General features: G+C 32.1%; 2 protein-coding genes across 5 annotated transcripts in view; both read right to left on the reverse strand.

Annotated features, from left to right (window-relative positions):
• Nucleotides 1-12,710, reverse strand: part of LOC130440635 (poly(rC)-binding protein 3) — a 59,756-nt gene extending 47,046 nt beyond the window's left edge. For 2 of the 4 annotated variants that reach the window (XM_056773957.1, XM_056773932.1), the window contains exon 1: nt 12,446-12,710. The gene's annotated coding sequence lies outside the window, so the exon portion shown is untranslated. The remainder of the gene's footprint in view (nt 1-12,445) is intronic. The other 2 variants (XM_056773903.1, XM_056773918.1) reach the window with 1 other exon arrangement.
• A 4,390-nt stretch (nt 12,711-17,100) lies between these two features.
• Nucleotides 17,101-18,046, reverse strand: LOC130440694 (platelet glycoprotein V-like). The gene has a single exon (XM_056773978.1). It carries the CDS (start codon nt 18,044-18,046, stop codon nt 17,114-17,116), a length of 933 nt encoding a protein of 310 aa, XP_056629956.1. The 3' UTR covers nt 17,101-17,113.
• Between the last annotated feature and the right edge of the window lie 6,073 nt (nt 18,047-24,119).

The following is a 24,119-nucleotide window of genomic DNA, read 5'->3' on the forward strand; positions in this document are numbered from 1 at the left end:
TCTTTCTGGCATTAGGAGTTGGTATCAGAATAGTAAGATAATAAATGTCCAACAAAGGCTTCTAAATACAATTTTATCTACAACTTTGCAAGATTTTTGTCTGCTGTAACATTTATTATATTATTGAATGAAAAAGCAGTTTATTTTTGATTTAAAATAGTCTTCAAGGAGATAGAAAGTTTAGACAAATTACCGAGGACAGTTCATAGTATAAATTGGCTTAAAAAGAAACAAATAAGACTTACAAATTCGCCAAAAGATGGCGGTAATAATTTTAAAGTGATATTTGCAAGCTCCAACTGCTCCTAGAGACGGAATCGTCTTTTGATAAACACCCTGTATATTCGCAATTTTATGTGAATCTACTACGATTCTAATATTAACTGTGGATGAATATAGAACAATATTTTTTCCTCAAAATCGTTTATTAAATTTTCCTTTCAATTAAAAATCCAATTATTAAATCCATCCGTTCGTATTAAAGTCAAAAGAAATCAATTTATTTGCTTGTCTTTCGTCTAACTAATGTACAATGCGAGAGATGAACCTGGAATCACTATTCAACTATTTTAATTGAGAGCTCGGGATTGAATACGGCACAGTAACTGGAATTATGTTTCTTTTTTCATAATTCCTATATAATACAAACAAAAGATATTTTTAAACATTTAAAAAAATTCAATTATCAGGAATAAACTATGACCTTTCCTGTATTATGAGATGAGATAAAATACGAAGGCGTTTTGACGACTATAAGTTATAAATGAGAGTTATTATATTTCAATTACTGACACTTTTGATATTTCCTTCGTTTAGTTTGAACCTTCAAGTCGTATGACGGACACACAGATGGCGCTGACTTTGTCAAATCCATATGACGTTTAAAGTACCAACTGTCAAAAAACTACATGTGAAATTTCATGACATTACGATTGGTCAGAAAAAAGTGACAGCTATTTAAGTGAAGCTACTATTATTTTCAAAACAATGGACTCAAAACAATTTCATGTGTTGATTTATCATTGCTTCTTGATGGATAAAATACTGTACGAGCTCAGCAATGGCTTCAAAAGTGTTATCCGGGCGCTACTCCATCGAAAGGACCATTTGTCGTTGATTTAATGAATTTAAACGTGGTTGTACAAACACCGATCATGGTTAACGTTCTTGTCGTCCAATTGAGTTTGTTACTCTAGAAAACAGCAAAAAAGTCCACCAATTGGTTATATCTAATCTTAAACTGGAATTGTTTTAGATAGCTGAGGCCTTGAAGGTATCAGAAAGTAGTGTGTTCACAATTATTCACGAACTTTTGATAATGAGAAAGCTTTTTTTAAAGTGGGTGCCGCGTTTACTCACAGTCGATCAAAAACAAAGTGTTGATGATTCAGAGGAGTGTTTGGGAATGTTTACAAGTGATAAATCAGTTTTTTTGCGGCGATATGTGACAATGGATGGAACATGGATCCATCACTTCACTCCGAAATCAAAACGATCATCGTTTGAATGGACTACAGTATTTTGGGATGTACATGGAATATTGTTCATCAGCTATTTTCAAAATAGAGAGAAAATCAATAGCGAATACTACATAGAGTTATTGGATCGGCTGAATGCAAAAATCAAGGAAAAGCGGCCTCATATGTCGAAGAAATAACCACTGTTTGACCAAGACAATGCACAGATTCACAAGTCGGTGACAGCGATGGTTAAATTGAAAGAATTACTCTTTGAATAGCTTCCTCATCCACAGTATAGTCCAGATCTGGCCCCCATGCAATTTGCTGATCTCAAAAAAATTCAAATCAAATGAAGAAGCAGTTGCTGAAACTGAAGCCTATTTTGAAGCAAGGTATTTATTTATTTGTATGTGCCCTGCTTATTAGCGCACAATTTAAGACACTGTAGTTTATCGTTCCTCGAAACATAAACCAACTAAAATTGTGCAAAGGAACGCGTTTGGTGGTAAATAAATTGTTGAACAATGTGATTTACGCGACGATACTCAATGGAAAATTCGAAGATGGGGAAGTTTTCATTCCGAAGACCCCGATGCCGTTTGAGTTTAAGAGACTTGAATTTCCGATCCTCCTTATATTCGCCAAGGCCAATTTTCTAAAGTTTTTGGTATTAATCCATGTTTTTCCCATAATCAATTAAATGTGACATGTTTACCATCTGCGTTATTTGTTCTTGCGTCTAATAATAAAACTTGATTTGTTTTATTTATATTTCTTATCCAAAGAAAAAATGAAATTAATTAAATTCAAAATCTACTCAGACAAAGTTTCAGGTTTAGTCAGTATAAATCAGAAGAAGAATAATATGAATTATTTCACAACCCATATATATGAAATAGAAAATGACATACTAATGACTATATTAGATTCAATATTTCCAATTTACAGATTACAAAGTCGGAAAATTATCAATTGTTCCGCGATTTATCACTTCTCCTAATTTTCCAAACTTTTCAGTAGGATACTTTAAAGTGATAAGAAAAGAAAACTAATTTTGAATATTTAATAAGTTTCTGGAAACTTTCTAGAAAGATAAGGGTGGAAATCTAACGATCGCTGATTGCAACCTATTTTTCAATTACTTTTGTGATTGATAATTCATCAGTTGTTCGTAGCTTGCACGGGTCTTCTATAATTCAATTTTTGCATTTACTTTCCGTTTTTTGTTTGCATATCATCTATTAAAAGTTGTACAATGAACCTATCGAATAATTTATATCCTAACCGAAATCCCATAACTTCTAATTTTTACGTTACTACATACTATAATAAAAATTATTTCACACAATATTTATTCAAATTAGAAAATAGAAAAACTGCATCGGACGATTTTCCAAAATAATCACTAACCCAAAAATATCCGTTTTTCCAGTAAATAATTGCTCTTGAACTTAAATACTCCTTTTAACACCTCTTCCTTTTCCTGGATAGCTCTGCCTTTCATGGTATGTTGAAACCCTTCCTTCCAGTTCGTTAAGGGCCTTCCCGGTCTTCTTCTATTTCTTATGTTTTCTTTTGCTATTTCATTCCATTATTTTTCCCAGGTTATTAGGCACTTATCCTGTAACTCAATTCCCATTCTCTCAATTTTAGTTCTTCAACTATTCAGGGTTTCTTGAACCATTAATTATCAAAGCAGCAAACTGTTAAATACAGATAAATTGTAGATTTTTCCTTATACTTTCTCATAGATCGCATCTCCTTCTTCAATTGACGCGACATTCTAGAATATGTCTTCATCTGTCACACCAACATCAATTTTTTAATCCATAATCAATATCCTAAAGTTTGATTCCGCTTCGTTGCAAATTTCAACTCTTCAGGATCAGAATCATTGTCGGATACTTCACTCTTTTCGTGTGGCACCAAGCAGCATTGCAAATTTATTTTATTTTGAATTTGAACATCTTTGTCCGGACTGATTTCTAGGTTTCTAGAACATCTGGCTATGCTGAAACATCTATCACATGAAATTTTGATCTATTGGTTTAAATAAAGTAGTTGTAAGGTACATAATCATTGGGAGTACTAGCTTTCAATTATCAGGATGTCTTGGAGCGTTGTCTAGAAAAAGTAGAGCATTCACACAACTCTTTTTTCTTTAGAGGCTATTTATTTGGTAATTCTGTTGTATTTCTTTAGTTTTCCATTGTCATGTTGATGTTGAGTTCCTTTTGTCGAACTTTAGTTAACAGTAAATTTAAGAATGTAGTCAATCTTGTTTCTGACGAATCTTTGTGAACACATTGTACAAAATGTATCAATTTATATGAAAACTAGTTTATCAGACACATACTTGAGCAAGCTGCTTTAAAATATTTCATATTCTTGGTTATGGGTTGATAGAACTCATTTTAATATGTTTATCTGACTATACCTTGTCTTGAATTCCTACATTCTGTATCATTTGTTCAAGCAGAAGCTTTGATAAGTCGATTTCTATGAGAGGAATTGGCGAATGGAAAAGTCTTTTGTCATCTCTATCACACCACTGGTTGAGTGGAATGTAGGTTAGCGCGTTTTACTTTTGAGAAGAATCATTAGGTGTGAAAAGGGAGATATTTTTGGATACTTATGTAAATATAATGGATTTTGAAGAAATAATTGGGGTTTTTCATGTTTTTACTAAGTATAATTATTAATCAATAATATACGTGCGGTTATGATTGATGATGTTTCTAGTGATTCAATAATATCGTTACCATAAAATTTTGATCTTTGTTGAGCTAAAATATGACTTTTTCAATCCTCTACAGAGCACAATATCAACAGAAGTTTACAGAGACCTGTACAAATGATATTCCAACATAGCATGGAGTGGTCTAGCATTGTCGTCTTTCTAATAATCAAATTTAGCAGGTTTGAGCGCTCAAGATCATTTCAAATTTGTTAAACAATAACGATACGTGCCAACCAGTTTTCTTTAGCATATTATCATCCTATGTGACACGTTCTTTATCACCCGTGATCCTTCATTCAAAAACTTTTCTTGCTACTTCCAAGAGAAATGGTAATCTTCCACCACTTGCTGCACATAAGAAGTGTGAAGCTGAAAGAATCTTTGGTTCAGAAACTTCTAACATGTTATCTTGTATCCGATAATGATTCTGATCCTGAAGAGTTGAAATTTAGGATATTGATTATGGATTAAAAAATTGATGTTGGTGTGACAGATGAAGACATATTCTAGATAGTCACGTCAATTGAAGAAGAAGATGCGATCTATGAGAAAGTGTAAGAAAAAACCTGGGAAAAATAACGGAATGAAATAACAAAAGAAAATATAAGAAATAGAAGAAGATCGGGAAGGCCCTCAACGACCTGGAAGAAAGGGTTTCAACATACCATGAAAGGCAGAGCTATCCAGGAAAAGGAAGAGGTGTTAAAAGGAGTATTTACGTTCAACAGCAATTATTTACTAGAAAAAAGAATATTTTTGGGTTAGTGATTATTTTGTAAAATCGTCCGATGCAGTTTTTCTATTTTCTAATTTGTATAAATATTGTGTTTAATAATTTTTATTATAGTATTTAGTAACGTAAAAATTACAAGATATGGGATTTCGGTTAGGATATAAATTATTCGATAGGTCCATTGTACAACTTTTAATAGATGATATGCAAACAAAAAACGGAAAGTAAATGCAAAAATTGAATTATAGAAGACGCGTGCAAGCTACGAACAACTGATGAATTATCAATCATAAAAGTAATTGAAAAATAGGTTGCAATTAGCGATCGTAAGATTTCCACCCTTATCTTTCTAGAAAGTTTCCAGAAACTTATTAAATATTCAAAATTAGTTTTCTTTTCTTATCACTTTAAAGTATCCTACTGAAAAGTTTGGAAAATTAGGAGAAGTGATAAATCGCGGAACAATTGATAATTTTCCGACTTTGTAATCTGTAAATTGGAAATATTGAATCTAATATAGTCATTAGTATGTCATTTTCTATTTCATATATATGGGTTGTGAAATAATTCATATTATTCTTCTTCTGATTTATACTGACTAAACCTGAAACTTTGTCTGAGTAGATTTTGAATTTAATTAATTTCATTTTTTCTTTGGATAAGAAATATAAATAAAACAAATCAAGTTTTATTATTAGACGCAAGAACAAATAACGCAGATGGTAAACATGTCACATTTAATTGATTATGGGAAAAACATGGATTAATACCAAAAACTTTAGAAAATTGGCCTTGGCGAATATAAGGAGGATCGGAAATTCAAGTCTCTTAAACTCAAACGGCATCGGGGTCTTCGGAATGAAAACTTCCCCATCTTCGAATTTTCCATTGAGTATCGTCGCGTAAATCACATTGTTCAACAATTTATTTACCACCAAACGCGTTCCTTTGCACAATTTTAGTTGGTTTATGTTTCGAGGAACGATAAACTACAGTGTCTTAAATTGTGCGCTAATAAGCAGGGCACATACAAATAAATAAATACCTTGCTTCAAAATAGGCTTCAGTTTCAGCAACTGCTTCTTCATTTGATTTGAATTTTTTTGAGATCAGCAAATTGCATGGGGGCCAGATCTGGACTATACTGTGGATGAGGAAGCTATTCAAAGAGTAATTCTTTGAATTTAACCATCGCTGTCACCGACTTGTGAATCTGTGCATTGTCTTGGTCAAACAGTGGTTATTTCTTCGACATATGAGGCCGCTTTTCCTTGATTTTTGCATTCAGCCGATCCAATAACTCTATGTAGTATTCGCTATCGATTGTCTCTCTGTTTGAAGATGAACAATATTCCATGTACATCCCAAAATACTGAAGCCATAACCTTTCCAGCTGACTGTTATGCATTTGGACGCTTCAGACATGGTTCACCGACTACAGTCCACTTAAATGTTGATGGTTTTGATTCTAGAGTGAAGTGATGGATCCATGTTCCATCCATTGTCACATATCACCGCAAAAAGACTGATTTATCACGTGTAAATATTCCCAAACACTCCTCTGAATCATCAACACTTTGTTTTTGATCGACTGTGAGTAAACGCGGCACCCACTTTAAAAAAAGCTTTCTCATGGTCAAAAGTTCGTGTATAATTGTAAACACACCACTTTCTGATACCTTCAAGGCCTCAGCTATCTCAAACAATTCCAAATTAGGATTAGATATAACCACTTGCTGCCCAATATACTATTTCCATGGACACCACATTTGGTTTAATTTTCATAACAACTGAATAAGAAGCCTATAGAAAGCAGAAAAATCAAGAGAGAATTCACTATTAAATCTTTCTTTGAGTTTTTGGGCGATAGCGGATGATACCTTTTCTCAAAAGAAGACAAGAGCGTCTCGTATATTATTGCCACTTTGAATTTCCTACATTTCCGAAGCCGGATTTTCTTGTGGTGGTTGATTTAAAGACCATATCCAAGTATCGACTGAATACAGACACGGAATTGAGAGTTGCTATTTGTAATATAAAATCTTTTTTTTAATATATTGTGGAACATTCATTATAGTACTGACGAGTTTATTTGACAATATCTACTGATAGAATATGTACAAGACTCTTCAATTTTTTGTAATAACAGAACGGACTTGATTTATGAATTATTTGAAATATTTAATCATTATACAAGTTTTATAAAACACTATTTGTTCGCGAGCGTTTTTAGAGCATGACGAACGCAGCTTGCAAACTTTGACAAACTTATATCCTGATCCAGCAAACCCATAATTTTTTGCGAACGGTGGATAGGCAGTGCCGGATTAAGCCACAGCGGGGACTGTAGCAAATTCGGCCAAAGTGGTGTACCAGGCATTTGCACTTTTTTATTTATTGTGTAGGTATTGGTTATTTATATTCGCGCGAACTATCATCACTATCAGAAATCCTTGAAAGGTATTCAGGAATAGCAAAAGGATATACCCTTTTAGCTTTAAACCCTGAAACGTCAATTGCTGGTATTTTTAACACAGGTATCATCAATTATTTATTCCTTCCTTTGTTGTTAATAAAACAAGCGGTAACTTCTTAAAAAGGTAAATTTTGAAAGAAATTCGTTCTATTGGAATTTACATAAGTTGTTTATATTTTTTATAATGAAATACCCTTATTCTATTCAATTGTCCTATTGAATCAATGTTTGTAACACATTTTTATTATTGATTTCTCAATTTTCTCGTACCAACATTGCTTAGTTGAAATATCTGTGTCTCTACTTTGATTTAGATGTTGAAATTCTTGCTATAAATTAACTGGAATACATCAAAGATCATTTGTCTTTAGACAATTTCTGTTCATTCGTTTTTTTTTCTGTACTACCTAAATTAAATCCACTTAGTCTAGAAATAAAATCTGAAAGAATTTTTATTGAAATTGCAAACATTGTTAAGCGGCGGCGAAAATATATAACATAAATACCGATGTTTTTATTTCATCCCAAGCTAAATTTTCTGCGCTTTTCATTCTCTAATTTTACCTGGAAAATGAATAAAAACAAGTTCTCTATTCGTTTTTTTAATTGCACATCATCTGCATTTGTTTATTTATAATATTTGAACAAAATAGAAGTTGTATCCATAAAGGCATAATAGTGAAATAATTAAAGTTCAGACGAAAGTTTTGATTTTCATAATATCCATCAACGAACATGAATTTGATGTTTTCGAGCAAAATCTTGGCTCGGAACTTTGTTTTTTGAAGACTTTTTGATCAAACTTTTACATTTTTACCACTTTTCGGCCGATATCTCGGAAAGGAAACGAGTGAAATGCATATAACTACAGTAGTGATGTGGAGTGTTGTGATGATGAATATTGCTGCTGACATAAAGTTATTTTATGGATTTATTGATAGACGAGGTGAATGGTAATCTACACATGTTTACTGTTGAAGATACTGTTGTCCAAATCTCCGTTTTTCAATGAACTGTCTTATCCTCTTCAACTATTTGTATATCCAAACTTGCTACCTCCTTGAATACTTTAAAAATTACTCTATTTCGTTAAATTGGTTGCATATAAAACATGTGATAATGTACAAAAAGCTATCAAGGAGTTTCTAGATCCAATTGTACATAAATACCTTGAAGCTTTTATTGAAAATTCTGATTTAAAAATAGATTTTAATGATACAATATCTAAATAGCTTTGTAAAACAAATTTATTATTTTCGTAAACTTAGTCAATTCTTCTTTACGTTATTTGCATTAAAATGTCTTACAAGGATGTTCCCAAAATAACTATGTATTAGAAAGCACACAATCTATACAGTTTGAAGCGCCGTGTTGTTTAGTATTTGCTTAGCAGCCATAAATAGCGAAATTCTGAATTGTTTCAAAACCATGGTTCTATCACTTCACACCCAAAACAAAAGAACAATAAAAAAATGAACTGACAAAGGGAGAACCGGCTCCAAAGAAGGTAAAGATCGTTCCATCTGCAGGCAAGGTCATGGCGTCGTTTTTTTATTGAGAAGCGAGTGGGATAATTTTCATTAGCTAGCTTGAAAAAGGAAAAACTGTCAACGGCAAATATTATGGGAAAATTTGGGCGAAGAAATCAAGCAAAAACGGCTGCATTTAGCTGGGAAGAAAATGTTTCATCAAGACAATGCACCAGCTCACACATCCGGTATTGCAATGTCCAAAATTAATGAATTAAAGTTTGAATTACTACCTAATGCATCCTATTCACCAAATTTAGCCCTTTCGGATTATTTTATGTTCCCAGATTTGAAAAAATGGTTTGGTGGTCAAAGATTTTCCAACAATGAAGAGGTGATGTCGGCTATTTTGAGTAACTTGACGATTCTTATTATAAAAGGTGCTAAAACGAGATAAAGTTGAAAAATAAGTATATATTTTCACAAAATATTCGTCTTTTCTTTGTTGAAACTTTTGGGACTAACAAAATTTGGTTAAACCGATTTCAAAACCAGAATATTTCACGCAGAAGCATTTACCGTACGATAGTCGAAAAGGAAAAGAGAATACCATGTTTGAACCATCAAAAAAGAGAATTTCTACCCAAGAAAGATCAGGAAAATAAGCACTACCATACTTCAAAGAGTACCGCATCTCGGGAAGTAACAAGAAATAGTCAAAAATACCCACCACCACGACAGTGTCTAAAAATACCGCAAACCAATTAGCGTGGATACCAAGATACCGTCGTCAGACAGGTTGATACATTCTGCAAATCATAGAATCATTGTTAAAGACGATGAAATATCCAATTGGGAAATCGAAGGAAATGTGGTTTTTACATGGATAGAAGAATGTCCTGGCAACGTAAAATTGCTAGACTGGTATGCGATTTCGACAACATCCAAACATTATATGGGTCAAGTAATAGGGAAAGGAGTACATACTGAAAGGTATATTAAAAACTGCTTCATTAAATTAGTTGATTCAAAAAAATCACGTTAGAAATCATACAATGTTATGACCGGACCGGAATTTCATACCATAACAATTTACCTCAGGCCCGTCCAATTGAAGATTTTTGGGCACATTTATCTCGTAAAGTACACGATGGAAATCCAAGATCCAATGAGTGATGTTTCCATATAATTACTTTTGATTCAGTTTATAAATACGACATTGAAAATAACGTATGAAGTTTTTCTTATTTGCCCTAATTAATTAACAATCATCTTTGTTTATTGTAGCGTCTTCCATTAGAGAAATTTTCTCTCGATTTATTTTTCTACACTTCAAGAAAGGGGTGAAGTAATTCTTCATAGAAAGTAGAAAATCCTTGAGATTTTTAAAACAATCAATGATGTAGATCGACTTTAATAAAGTAGTTTACCAGCAGTTCTAATATGGATTATAAAAATTGAAACAACAACTATAAATAATTTATGTTACTATGTCAGAACTATAATGTTTAGAATGGAATACAGCAGCAAATATAGTTTTAGTTAATTAACGTACTGCCCGTTTTCAGTATTAATTTTGAATCAGTGCTTGTACAAGTTTAATATATAAGCAATCAGACCAGAGAAACGGTGCTAAAATTATTGCTGATATGCTATTTCACGAGCATTATTTTAAATTATTAAGTTTCCTGCAGAATATATTATTCTATTGATTACCAGAAATGTTAAAAGTTGTTCTGAAGCTTTTAATTTACCTACACACAAACTGATTTCTACAAACTATTAAAACTAAATAGTGAAGTAAAGCTTTGATTTCTAATATGATGTTTTGTCTTTTTTATATAGTGGGTTTAGTTAATTTTTTATATCTCTGTTTAGTAGATTATCAAAAAGCGTTTGATAAAGTCAACTGGAGCTATCTTTGTACCATAATGGAGGAAACGCCAAAACATCTGTTTCAACTAGTGCGCAACCTCTATCAGAAAAACAACGCGAAATTCATAATCGACGTGGTTTACTCGGAGACTTTCAAAACGGCCGCAGGAGTTAGACAAGGTTGCAATCTTCCACCTACCTTATTAAACTTTATAACGAATATGTTTTGATAGAGGTTCTAGATGATTGACGAAACGGAAAGAGGATCAACAACCTGCGGTACCTCAATGACACATTCCATTCCGCACAAACATCATAAATTGCAGGCTACGAATTTGTTAACACTTTTAACTATCTTGGTTCCTCAATTACCAACACATGGACTTTAAGAAAAGCAGATAAAAAGCGAATAGAGGTTTTCGAAATGTGGGTTTATAGACTATAGATGCTTACGAGTATCGTGGACAGAACATCAAATCAACGTACAAGAAATTGGTCCACGCTAACTAGGACCAACCGCATGTATCTGCAGTACCTTGGAAATATATTTCGAAGATCTAGAAGATGAATGGAACGATTAATTTTTGGAGGGAAAGTAGAAGGCAAACGTCTAAGAGGTAGATCTCCAACTAGATGGGTAGACCAAGCAAAATCCTTAATAAATATGAGGCTGCATCATGAAGAAACGATTGCACAACAAGAGTTAAGCTGCCCCAAAAAACGCAAATACGATTTTATCGGCATGAAAAGTGATAGCGATCGTTTTTTTTTTGGGACATTCATGGGATTGTGTCCATCAACTATCTTCACTATGACTTTGACTTGACTGACCACTCACCGTATTCACCAGATCCGATTGATGCTTCCTAACCTCAAAGCTTCATTTGCATGAGAGAACTTTTTATCAGACGAAAATCTCATGACTTTCGTAAGCGATTATTTTGAAATAAAACACGAAAACTAGAATGTAGAAGGGTTGAAAAGTTCAGAATATCTCTGGAATAAGTGTATGAGATGTCTTGTTTCTGTGGAAACTATCCAAACAACCCTCGTAGTAATTTAAAACGTGACGTACACAAAGAAATTACCGGTCGAAAGTTTTTGCCTTTTTGGAAGAGTGGCAATGAAAAAAACCTTTTTTAAGTCGTCAAAATGAAATTATGAAGTTGCAGTGGACTAAAAAGTATTTGGGATCATGTCAAAGGAGGAACGGATGTTAGATCCATGTGAAAAACACGGAGGAGGCTCGATGAGGGTTTGGGGATGTTTTGGAAAAAGAGCGACTGAGGACTTTTAAAGGAAGAAGGCTATAAAAATATTACAGGAAAATTTGGTACTTCTGATCGGCAGAGAATTTATCTTCCAGCATGACAACGATCTCATGCATTCCTCGAAGCTGTATAAAGAGTATTTGATTGGATCTAGAAGGAGGAACGTACTAAAAGTAATGATTTGGTCACCATAGTCGCCAGATTTCAACCTGTTTGAGTTGTGGGAGAAATTGTACAAAGAAATCAAAAAGCAGTCTACACTTTACAACTTTGTAATATCCTGAGTGAATTAGTTGTTTAGAACAAATATAAAGTTACCGGACTCAATATATAGATTTAGAAATAACTATAGTTAAATGTAATAAAGTTAAATTGTATCTTTAATTTTGGATATTGGAAGAACAAAATTTATTGGACTTACTTGTAGTGTTGACCAACTTCTGAGAGTTCTGAGTCAATTTGGCCGTCGACAGACGCGCGATAATAAAAATTAAGCGATTTTCACTTTGAAATTTACCTAAAAGGAAAATTGACGAACGTGTCACAGGTTAACGTTCTATTTTAATAGGTATTGAGGGTTTCGGAGAAGGGAGGTTAGGTTCTGAAACGTGGCACACAGTATCAATGCCCAAAGAGGACTAAGTGAAATAACACCGAAATACTCTCGACACAGACGCTCTTCAAATGAGGGATGCTGCGTCGTTTTCCTGTAATAGTTCGTCCTTTTTCCGCGCAGGTCGTAGAGCGAGAAAATGTTCATGAGCGTTAGTTAAACATTTTCAAATGTTCCATTTTTGTAGGGTAACAGAATATTCCGAGAATTTTATAGGCTCCATTTAGATTTCATAATAAATGCGATTCGAAATATCAAAAAAAAAGAGCGTTCGATAGAAATAAAATTTGTTTTATCGATTAAATGATTAAACTGCACTCGGAAAAATTAAAATTAAAATCTAAAACGCATTTACAAGAAAAAAATTTGAGGACATTGGAATTAGAAACCTCAATTGAAGAGAGTCACATCTCAGTAACAAAATGGAACAAGTCGAGCAGCGCGCGGTTGAATCCCAAATTCAAAAACACCTGCTGGTTACATAAATATACAGGGTGCTTATTTTATATTTATGCGACAACATTCATGAGGTAATTATTCGTATGAAAATAAATTTTCTCATCCCTCCCTTTCCGAGTTATCACCCTTAAAGGGTGGTGACCAAAGAAGTCTGTGTGTGTAATCCCGACTGTAAAACACGGTGATGCCTTGAAGATGTTTTGGAGGAAGACCGACTGGAGATTTGGTAAACATTGAAGGGATTTTGAAGAAAAAAGTAGTACGTTTTGGACAGCGATTGATTGACAGAAAATTTATCTTTCAGCGTGACAACGATCAAAGGCATTCCTCCAAGCTTTGCAAAGAGAATTTGATAGAATTGGAAAGGAACTGAAAGGAAGAATTTCGCGCGACCTAAACCCGAATGAATTGTTGGGGGACAAATTAGACAGATACGTTAGAAAGCAGAGTCCTACTTCCAATTCACATATTTGGAGTATTGGAATAAAATGTATTGTATTGTTTGTATTCCTTTGCCCGATAGTGTAAGTACATTTATAAAAAAACAATCTAATATCAAAAAATGAATGAATGAACGAATTTTTTCATTTGTTTTGGCAAAAAATTTAATATCCGCTGTAATAAACTAAAAATAGTGTCGGTAAATAGACATTTTCGTAATATAATATGCGAATCTCCCATAAATCTCATTTGAATTGATATACTTAATTGAAATAAACTTATACTCATAAACTCCCATCTACGAGGGATAGAAACATGTGGTAAAATAACAACACACAAGGTTGTTTTCGGAGTATTCCATGGAAACGTAATGAATGATCTCCCGGGTCAGCATTATGGAAAGCAGCGTTGTGTGCTATTACTTTTAATTAACTTTCACGAAATTTGCGATGTCTACACTATACCAAGTTTACTAGAATATGAACATCCATATACAGGATGCCCTAAGACGAATTAAAACTATCTGTATATGGTAAAATACTTATAGTAAAATCATGAAAATTTCTACGTTTGGGTTTTCGGATACGATCTTTTTAATTAAAATATTTTCACCGGAAGTCGACTGTAACTTTGTTATTTTATATAGACCACCCTATATATTAACATTTTTGAAATTTACGTAAAATTTTAATTTAAATGTAATTTAAATACATACTTTTTGAGTTATTAATTTTTTTGTAAAAAATTTGACCGTTGCAGACCCTTATAAATTATTGTTTTACGAGGATACCCTTAAAGATATGAAAATGGTTTCTGTTCGGCTGCTTTTAATAAGGTCACACGTATTTGAGTCGATGTAGAAAAATGTTTCATTTTATACAGGGTGTGTATAAAAAGTGTTCAAAGTTTAACTTTATAAAAATCAAATTTCTTTATTTGTTAAATAGAACCACCCGGTTTTTTCTACTACAAATTTACATAATCTTCGTTATTAAATTAAGAACGAATCATTTTAATGACTAATGACAGTTAAATAAATGTCATTTATTACAAAGCCTACTAAAAGTATACATAAAAAATTAAAACTTGTTAATACAATAATAATTTAAAATCTCAAATATCTCGGAAACGACTAAAAGTTGAAATAGGATTAGTCAATACAATTTGATTTTATTTTTTTACAGACCTTGACAAGGTATAGAAAGAAATACTTTTTTATTTCTTAGTGCTTGTATCAACGGGTCAAAATAAAATTTACTGCATTTCTAAAAATTTACAGAAAACATTTAATATCTGAATAACGGTAAGGTTTAGGTATAAGAAAATATACATGAATTTACTTAGTTTTTTACCCCCGAATGCATTAAAATAGAAAAAACGGGGGATTCCATTTAAGAAATTAAGAAATGTGACATTTATGAAGGTAAATTTTGAACACTTTTTATACACACCCTGTATAAAATGAAAAATTTTTCAGTATATATTCAAATACGTCTGACCTTGCTAAAAGTAACCGAACAGAAACCATTTTCATATCTTCAAGGGTATCTTCGTAAAAAAATAATTTATAAGGGTCTGCAATGGTCAAATTTTGTACAAAAAAATTAATAACTCAAAAAGTATGTATTTTTCGAAAAACGTTTTCACACAAAGGTATACTAAAATTTTACGTAGATCTCAAAAATGTATTAATATATAGAATGTTCTATTCAAAATAACAAAGATACAATCGACCTCCGGTAGAACCGAAAGTCGGCCATCTTTGAAAATATTTCAGTTGAAAAGGTCGTATCCGAAAACTCAAACTTAGAAATTTTCATGATTCTACTATGAGTATTTTGCTATACACAGATAGTTTTAACTCGTCATGGGGCACCCGGTATAAATATGAATTTAGTTGAAATACAATACAAAGAAAACTAACAGACTATTCGGGAAAAGTTTATTCGAGTCAAAAAGACATAGAATAAATATGACTGAAGTTTTTTCTGAATTATATAAACATGCAAATATCGATCAAGTCGATCTAAAAATCAACGAAAATTAAGGTACAATAAATATCGTGGAAAAAGCAATAAAATAGGAAAAGGAAAAAGACACCGACGTGTGCTAACATGGAGAAAAATTGTCAAGAAAGAACTCAAACAGATAAACTTAACAAGAGACTACAGAAATACATTAATTCATCAGAGTTACAACAAATTGTATCATTGACAGATGAGATCATAAAACATATGACAAGATGTGACACTTGACAAATGACAACCAATATGTCTGGATTCAGCCGTGACATAGGACAGATGTGAACATAGAACTTATGATATATGAGACGATTGGTAACAATTGACATTCAAGACGCTCCCATTAGTCATGACGTCAAATTGTGAAATCTCTTTTTTACTTTATTGAGATTAATTTATCAAATATCCTGTCAATAAATAAATTTCAATATATAAAATCTAAATGAAAATCTCTCACAATACTGCACGGTCTAATCACATTTGACGGCTCATGTTTCCAATGGAATTATATCGTTTTTCCATAAACGTCGAGAAATTTTTCTTACACCGTTTTACTTCCGACCCAAAATATTATCGTCACTGTCATAATATACCTTCGTACTGACAACTTTGAGATAGAAACATAATATCCACGTTTAGCTCTTTTGAACTTTCACTTCTAATTTATTATAAATCCTTCATTTTTCGTTTTTGTTCCGTTTCTAAAATTATTACGGCAACCAAATTAGTGAGAAGAAGATTCACAACAAAGTGTAGACTCGTTGTAACATATCGTAGTAATAAGTATTAAGTACCCAACTTTGCTTTCTTATGTAACCTTTCATACAAAAGAGGGACAGGAAGATTCGTGGGCTCTATTCAGAACCATCAACAAATTATCATCAAAAACTTCTAAAGACGACCAATATGTTGCACAGGATCTGACTGGACACAATCTTATAGCAAAAATCTGACAGGAACATCTACCAACCATCCCTATCCAATTTAAAGCATTACAATGTTGACCTCTTGGTAAACAAATTCTGGTGTACCATTCAGAATTAACCATTCTAAGTTGCTCTAATGTCGTGTCCTGTTATTCAAAAAAAAACAGGCGACCATTTGCGTTGGAGGGTCTCAAATGACGATTTTGGACGATCTTCACGAAATTGCAAAAGTTAATTTTGGTCAGATGCATTTCAGTAGCATTTCTTGTTTTATCTGTTACACTTTTCTGCCATTTACAGCGAGTAGATGCTTACTTAAGATCTCGATCATTGACAGATCCTCTTCAGGAACGTGCAGTCGCCCCTTAATTTATATCCAAATACCATGCGAGGAAAACTATTGTCCCATCTTAAATCTTTTGGCTAAGCCTTTAGGATCCATGTGAAGATAAACAACAGATGAAGCTCTCAGATGTAGAGAGAGCAATTCATTCAGGAAGATACTACGATAATACACCCTTCAGGCTGGAGCTAACTCCTTGATATTCAAAAACCTTGAAAAAAACTCACCATGCTGATTGAATGGAATAAAAATAAAATACGATAAAAACTATTTTAAAATATTTATTTCATGTACATTTTACATCCATAGTATTGATAACGTCATTATTAGAACACCATATAGTATATTTACACACAAAATCCTTTGTCCATGGGTTATTTTCCACATTAATACTTCGTGCCATAGCTAATAGTTTCAAAACTTCGTCATTTAATTCTTCCAAATCGTTACCTTCTATATTAACGCTTTCAATCCATTTCAAGTCGTTGAAAGCAGTTTCCCCAATTCCTTTTATATTATTATTGTTAAGATTTAATTCCTTAAGATATCTGATTCCTTTTAACAATATATTGCTTAAAAAAAGAAGATTATTGAAGCTTAAATCGATGCAAGTATCTTCGTATCGTACAGAGTTCGCGAAAGCTTCTTCAAAATAATTGTACTGAATTTTTGGGTAATATCGCAATTTGTTGTAGCTCAGGTCGAGTTTTTTCAAATTATTTGTTTTCGTAAATAAATCTTGTGGTAAAAACTCGATTTGATTCGAACTTAAATCCAATATATGTAAGTTGGTGAGATTGTTAAAAGCTTCGGGACTTAAAGTTTCGATTCCGTTCCCTTTAAAAGACATTTTATAAACTGCCAAATTTGCAAAAACTTTATTAGGAATATGTCGAATCTTGTTAAAATTCAGATTTAAAATTCTCAATGTAGGAAGATTCCAAAATATGTTATTTTCTATAGTTTCTAAATTATTACTGTTTATATGAATTTTTTTTAGTTTCGTGAGATTTTGGAAGGTACCTGTTTTCAAAATCGGTAAATCTTCGTTTTCTATTATAATTTCAGTTACATCTAGTTCGTTATTAACAGTATCAGCTTTCAGTAGAGTCAGTGGTCGATCGTCGCGGAATATTTTTATTGTTATATAGTTAAAAAACTGTGATTCTATATTGAGCACACAAAAACAGCTAATTATAAATAATTGAACAAGAATCATCTTTATGACACTAATTTCCACTACTAACAATGTTGAATCTAAATATCGATATCTTTATAGTTTTGTTTATTCTCACTCATATCTATAAAGGTCAATGTAAATAGAATTAATACAGTTGATGGTAGAGAGAAACATTTTATTAACACTAATATTGTATATTGGTACTCAGAGGGGGTGAAGTAATAATATTAAATTGAGCGCTACCTGCTTTTTAATGGAACGAAATTAGAAGTTAAGAAAAAGGAAAAAAAAAATAATAAATTCGCTTTAATAGCGTATCCAAGAGAGTACAACGAAGTTATAAGTTGAATACAGTTCAGATTTGTGTACAAAGGATGCTACTTAATATCTAATAAAAACAAATATTTATAATTGGTTATGGCGTCATGGTTTTTTAAAATACTTTCCATTTTCTCATAAGTTTCAACCAATTCCATTCCGATTGAGATACCTAAACACCAAAACATGTGATTTGAACGCATGCTGCAGATAGAACGATCTTTGCCTCCTTTAGAGCCGGTTTTCCCTTTTCAGTCCATTGTTTTAATTTTTTTTTAGTTCTGGTGTGAAATGATTGAACCCTGGTTATAAAACGGTTTGAAAATTTGGTTTTATTTTTATGAAACATTGCTAAACATCTTCACGACGCTGTTTTCGTTTCATTGTGAGCACCAATCTTGCGAAAAGCTTTCTCATGTCCAAATTTTGAGTTAATATGCACTTTTCGAAATGCGCACTTTCAGTAGACGATTTTCTCCAACATTTCTGGAGTCGTCACTTCATAGGGTCGACCACTGCCATTGTGGTCTTCGCAGGTCGTACGGCCTCGATTAAACTCAAATACCCAAAATTTCTCAGTTGGTAACGAAGAAGCAATCCCACCATATTGATTGGGCTAATACAGTGGTCTTTTTCAAGCAACTACCACCATCTCTAGATCAGGACTTCTAGAACCATCCTCTTGTCATAAACATAAAGTTGAATATTTGATTGATTGGAAGAGAAGATTTGTTGAAAAATGTAAAAACATCAGTCACAAAAAAGGAAGCTCCAATATTTCAATTCCAAATTTCGAAAATATTATAAATAGTCGGGTAGACATTTGAAATATAACAGACACTAAGATTTATAAACTTTCAACCCTAATATGATTGGATATCACTAATTTAAAAATGCCTAATAAAACAAAAACTGTATACTTTCGATCTGTGCTGAACAAAAACTGAAAATAAACAAAGTTCAATCAACATTTCTTTTAAATATTCTTCTAAAAATCAATTTATTTGATATTTGACGATTTGACGAAGTGTTTAATACATATAATTATTCTTAGTTATACTAATTTACATTCTATACTTTATTTAAGTATATACATATCATTGAATTGTCTATTAATCTAAAAAGTAATAACAGCAACTCAATCACATAAAACAAAAATCGTTCCTCGGGGAAATCCTTCTATTCCACAGATACATTTACTGAATCGTGACATGAAAAGTACGTGAATCAAAGCTTCTAGGCCATTACATCACGGACGAAAATCACTTTTCATTTCACCCTTCGATTTACAAAATCCGGAAAGTTGAACCGTGTAAATCAAAAGTTAGTCATTCGATTGGAATACTCCATCAGTTAAAGCTACAAACAAAACGCATTTTCATTTCTTTGTATGCTAAAAATAATTATTGGAAATTGAAACGTTAACAGATTTGTTTTTGTAAAAAAGAAACAAGCTTCATTAAAAAAGTCGTAATTATATCTGATATACAGTTTAATTTGGCAACATGGTATAATTCTTTTTCGCTAGTTTTTTTTTACAGAGGTTTACAGAGCTCTCATCCGTTCCAAACTTGACTATGGTTGTTTTATCTATATGTCCGCTCCAAGACTGACCTTTTGAACTCTGTATACAACAGCACTGTCTTGGTACCTTCCGCTCAAGCGTTCAGTGACAATATTGAAGCTAATCAGCCACCACGATCCTTAACACGACAATTCTTCCCCTGTCATATAATGCTAAAGTGTCTTTAAATCCTGTTCATTCGGTACTTATCTACCAACTAACAACAGAAGCAATTATAAATTCTATGCCTGAATTGATGGCACCTCTACTCAAAAATACCAAATTTTACTGAACCTCCCCAATTCCTTTACCGTTTTCCGCCTTGGATTAAAAACATTCCCATGGTAAACACCTCACTTACCTTTTACGATAAAGATGAATCCTCCAACGTCCTTATAAGGAAGCATTTCTAGAAATTCTACATAAAAAATCATTCGATCTCATTCTCTATACTAATACCTCCAAAACTGAACCCGCAGTCATTACAAATACGAACTCATAGGTTCGTTACCTTCGACGTGTAGTTTTTATTCTGGATAAATATACAGCATCCTTTAAGCTTTTAGATTTATCTCTTTTGTTCTTAAAACTATCGCCACGTCCAAAACATTCACGATATCTACCAAAATCTCATTGCTCTTGATATAACAGTCTGTTTCATGCGGCTTCCATTGCACACTGGAATCACTGGAAACGATGATGATTCCAAAGAAGCCTCCAAGAATTCTCCTGAAATTCAGCTTGCTGATGATCTGAAGATTAACTTCAGAAAACTTGCTTGGAGTGCTATTAAAAGAGTTGTACATAAATTTATAGAAAATTATAAATTCAAACAATATTGAGATCGTTGGAAATATGCTGAACAATTTAGGATTCTTCGATTGGATTTGTATTCATCATCATCATCATCATCTTCCTTCAGCTGAATATGACAGAAAAGAAGCAAAAAAAGGTTATGTATGAATATTCTGTATATTTTATATTGAATATATTTTAAAACTATAAACTATTATTATTATACTATGAAAAGAACTTTCAACGTGCTAGAAAATGTGATCTAGAATAGAAGACAGCCACTTTGTATTTTAACCGTTTTTTTTTGTATTTGTAACCGTTTTAGTTAATTTTTAGCGTCAGAATCCAAAAGACAAGAACCACTCTGTATATTTTGAGATTTCAGAAGAGTTAAAGCTGGCAACACTGCATTTTTGAGTACCATCATTCTTAAATAGTCAGATCTGACTACAATTGAGCTGCTGCTATTACATGTGTCATAATATTTAAACAGTCACTCAGTTGTCAAAGCTTCGGTTATCATTTAGCACCACCCTCGTATAAATGAAAAAAACTATGAATTTTTATTGAAATAATTACTTCCTGGTTCATATGAATTTCAATATTATTCATTTTCATCTATCTATATTTTTGTGTGTTCTATTGGTAGATGATTACAGCGTTGCCAATTTTTATAACTTCAATAATATAATTTAGAAGGATTGTTATTAGGTAACGAAACAGTATGTAACAATTCACATTTGCCACATGAAATGACACTATAAAGAGCCGTGGAATAATCTGTTTTAAAAGTTTCTTTCACATCGATCCTTTATGGAATATACATTGAACGACCAAATTAACATAAGCCTTTGACTATTCAAATATAATCTAATTAGTTTGGTTACAGCACGTATATATGGTGAAGTATCGATAAATCTGATTAGCTTCCACTCGACTAACTACTTACTGATGTGCAATTTTGCTGTAAAGAATAAATGGAGGTTAGTTGAGTGCTTAGAAGTACAGTTTCTATCAGGAAGCTTTGGATTAAAATCTAACTACTCCCAAACACACAAAAAGTCACATTTTTAATATTTCTCACCTCAGCAAACGTAGACGAAATTTAAGGATTCTTAGTAGTTGATTGTAAAAAGAATCCTTTTTAAAAAGTAATTATACAATTTCATCAAACACAATCTAATATCTAAACCAAAATAAAAATCGAGGTAATAGGACAACAGGAGTTCATCGACAAGTAGTCAACAATAAAGCCAATCTAAAAGAACAAAACTTACCAATAGAATAGGAAATCAGAAATTCAAAGTTTCGAGACATTAATTACAAAAGAGAACAGGAGCCCACGCACATGAAATTAACAAAGAAAAGCTGAAAAGAACAGGAATTAAGCTTCACGAGTTAATGGAAAGAAACGGCTTATAAAACAAAAATGAAGCTAAGAAGAAAGAGCATGAATCCAAAATAAAACTGAACACAGAACAGGAATTCAGAAATTAGTTCAGCGACAGAAATCCAACAAAAAACAGGTAACATTAAATTTATCATAACGAGGTAATTACAACAAAAATCCTGTAAATCTTAGTCCAAGAATATTAAATAGACAGAATAAGGAGAATAGAATATAATAAATCGAAGTCCAGTGACATGAATTCATGAAAAAAAATGATCTATAGAGTAGACATTAAACTAACAGGAATCCAGAAGCATAAACTAACAGGAATTCAGAAATTAGGAACTCATCGACACAAATTCAACAAAAAAACAGGTACCAAAACAAAAATGCATTAAACAGGATTCCGAGAATATTAAATTTAGTATAATGCGGTCATCACAACAAAAATCCTGTAAATCTTAGTCCAACAATATCAAATAGACAGAACAAGGAGAATAGAATATAATACATCGAAGTCCAGTGACATGAATTCATGAAAAAAATGATCTATAAATTAAACATCAAACTAACAGGAATCCAGAAGCATAAATTAACAAGAATTCAGAAATTTGGAATTCATCGACACAAATTCAACAAAAAAACAGCTAGCGAAACAGGATTCCGAGAACATTAAATTTAATATAATAAGGTCATCACAACAAAAATCCTGTAAATCTTAGTCCAAGAATATTAAATAGACAGAACAAGGAGAATAGAATATAATACATCGAAGTCCAGTGACATGAATTCATGAAAAAAATGATCTATAGATTAAACATCAAACTAACAGGAATCCAGAAGCATAAATTAACAAGAATTCAGAAATTAGGAACTCATCGACACAAATTCAACAAAAAAACAGGTACCAAAACAAAAATGCATTAAACAGGATTCCGAGAACATTAAATTTAATATAATAAGGTCATCACAACAAAAATCCTGTAAATCTTAGTCCAACAATATCAAATAGACAGAACAAGGAGAATAGAATATAATACATCGAAGTCCAGTGACATGAATTCATGAAAAAAATGATCTATAGAGTAAACATCAAACTAACAGGAATCCAGAAGCATAAATTAACAAGAATTCAGAAATTTGGAATTCATCGACACAAATTCAACAAAAAAACAGCTAGCGAAACAGGATTCCGAGAACATTAAATTTAATATAATAAGGTCATCACAACAAAAATCCTGTAAATCTTAGTCCAAGAATATTAAATAGACAGAATAAGGAGAATAGAATATAATAAATCGAAGTCCAGTGACATGAATTTATGAAAAAAGATGGTCCATAGAGTAAACATCAAACTAACAGGAATCCAGAAGCATAAATTCATAAAAAAAATTCCCAACAGAACAGGACTCCAGAAATTAGGAAAACATAGGCATAAATTGATAAAAAAAAACAGATAGCAAAACAGGAAAGCAGCAAACAGGATTCCTGCAACCTCAAATTTATTTATAGAAGCCATGTAATAAGAATATATCAAAAAATATCTAGAAATATGAAATTGCCAAAAGAACAGGAATTCAGCAAACTGGGTTCAGCAATATTATTTTAACATAATGGCGCGATCAAAACAGAATGGACATCAAACTAACAGGGATCCTGAAGCATAATTCCATAAATAAAAAAAAAATTCACTCCAGAAATTCAATCTAGGAATTCATCGACATAAATTCGATAAAAAAAACAGGAGAGCAGCAACCTCAAATTTATTTAAAGAAGCTATGCAATATGAATAGATCAAAGTCTAGAAACATGAAATTGACAAAGCAAAACCAACAGAACAGAAATAAAGCTAACAAAGATAAAAAAATGCCAAAAGAACAGGAATTAGGCAAATGCTGGTCTAGTAACATGAATTTATGGAAAAAAATAGTCAATAGAACAAAAATAGACCTCATAAGTATACAGAAATATGAAATCAGGGAAAAACTCTTAATAGTACAACAAAGTACCAACAGAATAAGAATTCAGAAATTCAAAATTCAAAA

The sequence above is a fragment of the Diorhabda sublineata genome, chromosome 1 (genome assembly GCF_026230105.1).
Source record: "Diorhabda sublineata isolate icDioSubl1.1 chromosome 1, icDioSubl1.1, whole genome shotgun sequence".
NCBI lineage: Eukaryota > Metazoa > Arthropoda > Insecta > Coleoptera > Chrysomelidae > Diorhabda > Diorhabda sublineata.

Coding starts and splice junctions, on each gene's coding strand:
- LOC130440694 (XM_056773978.1), bottom strand. CDS start 18,046: ATGATTCTTGTTCAATTATTTATAATTAGCTGTTTTTGTGTGCTCAAT.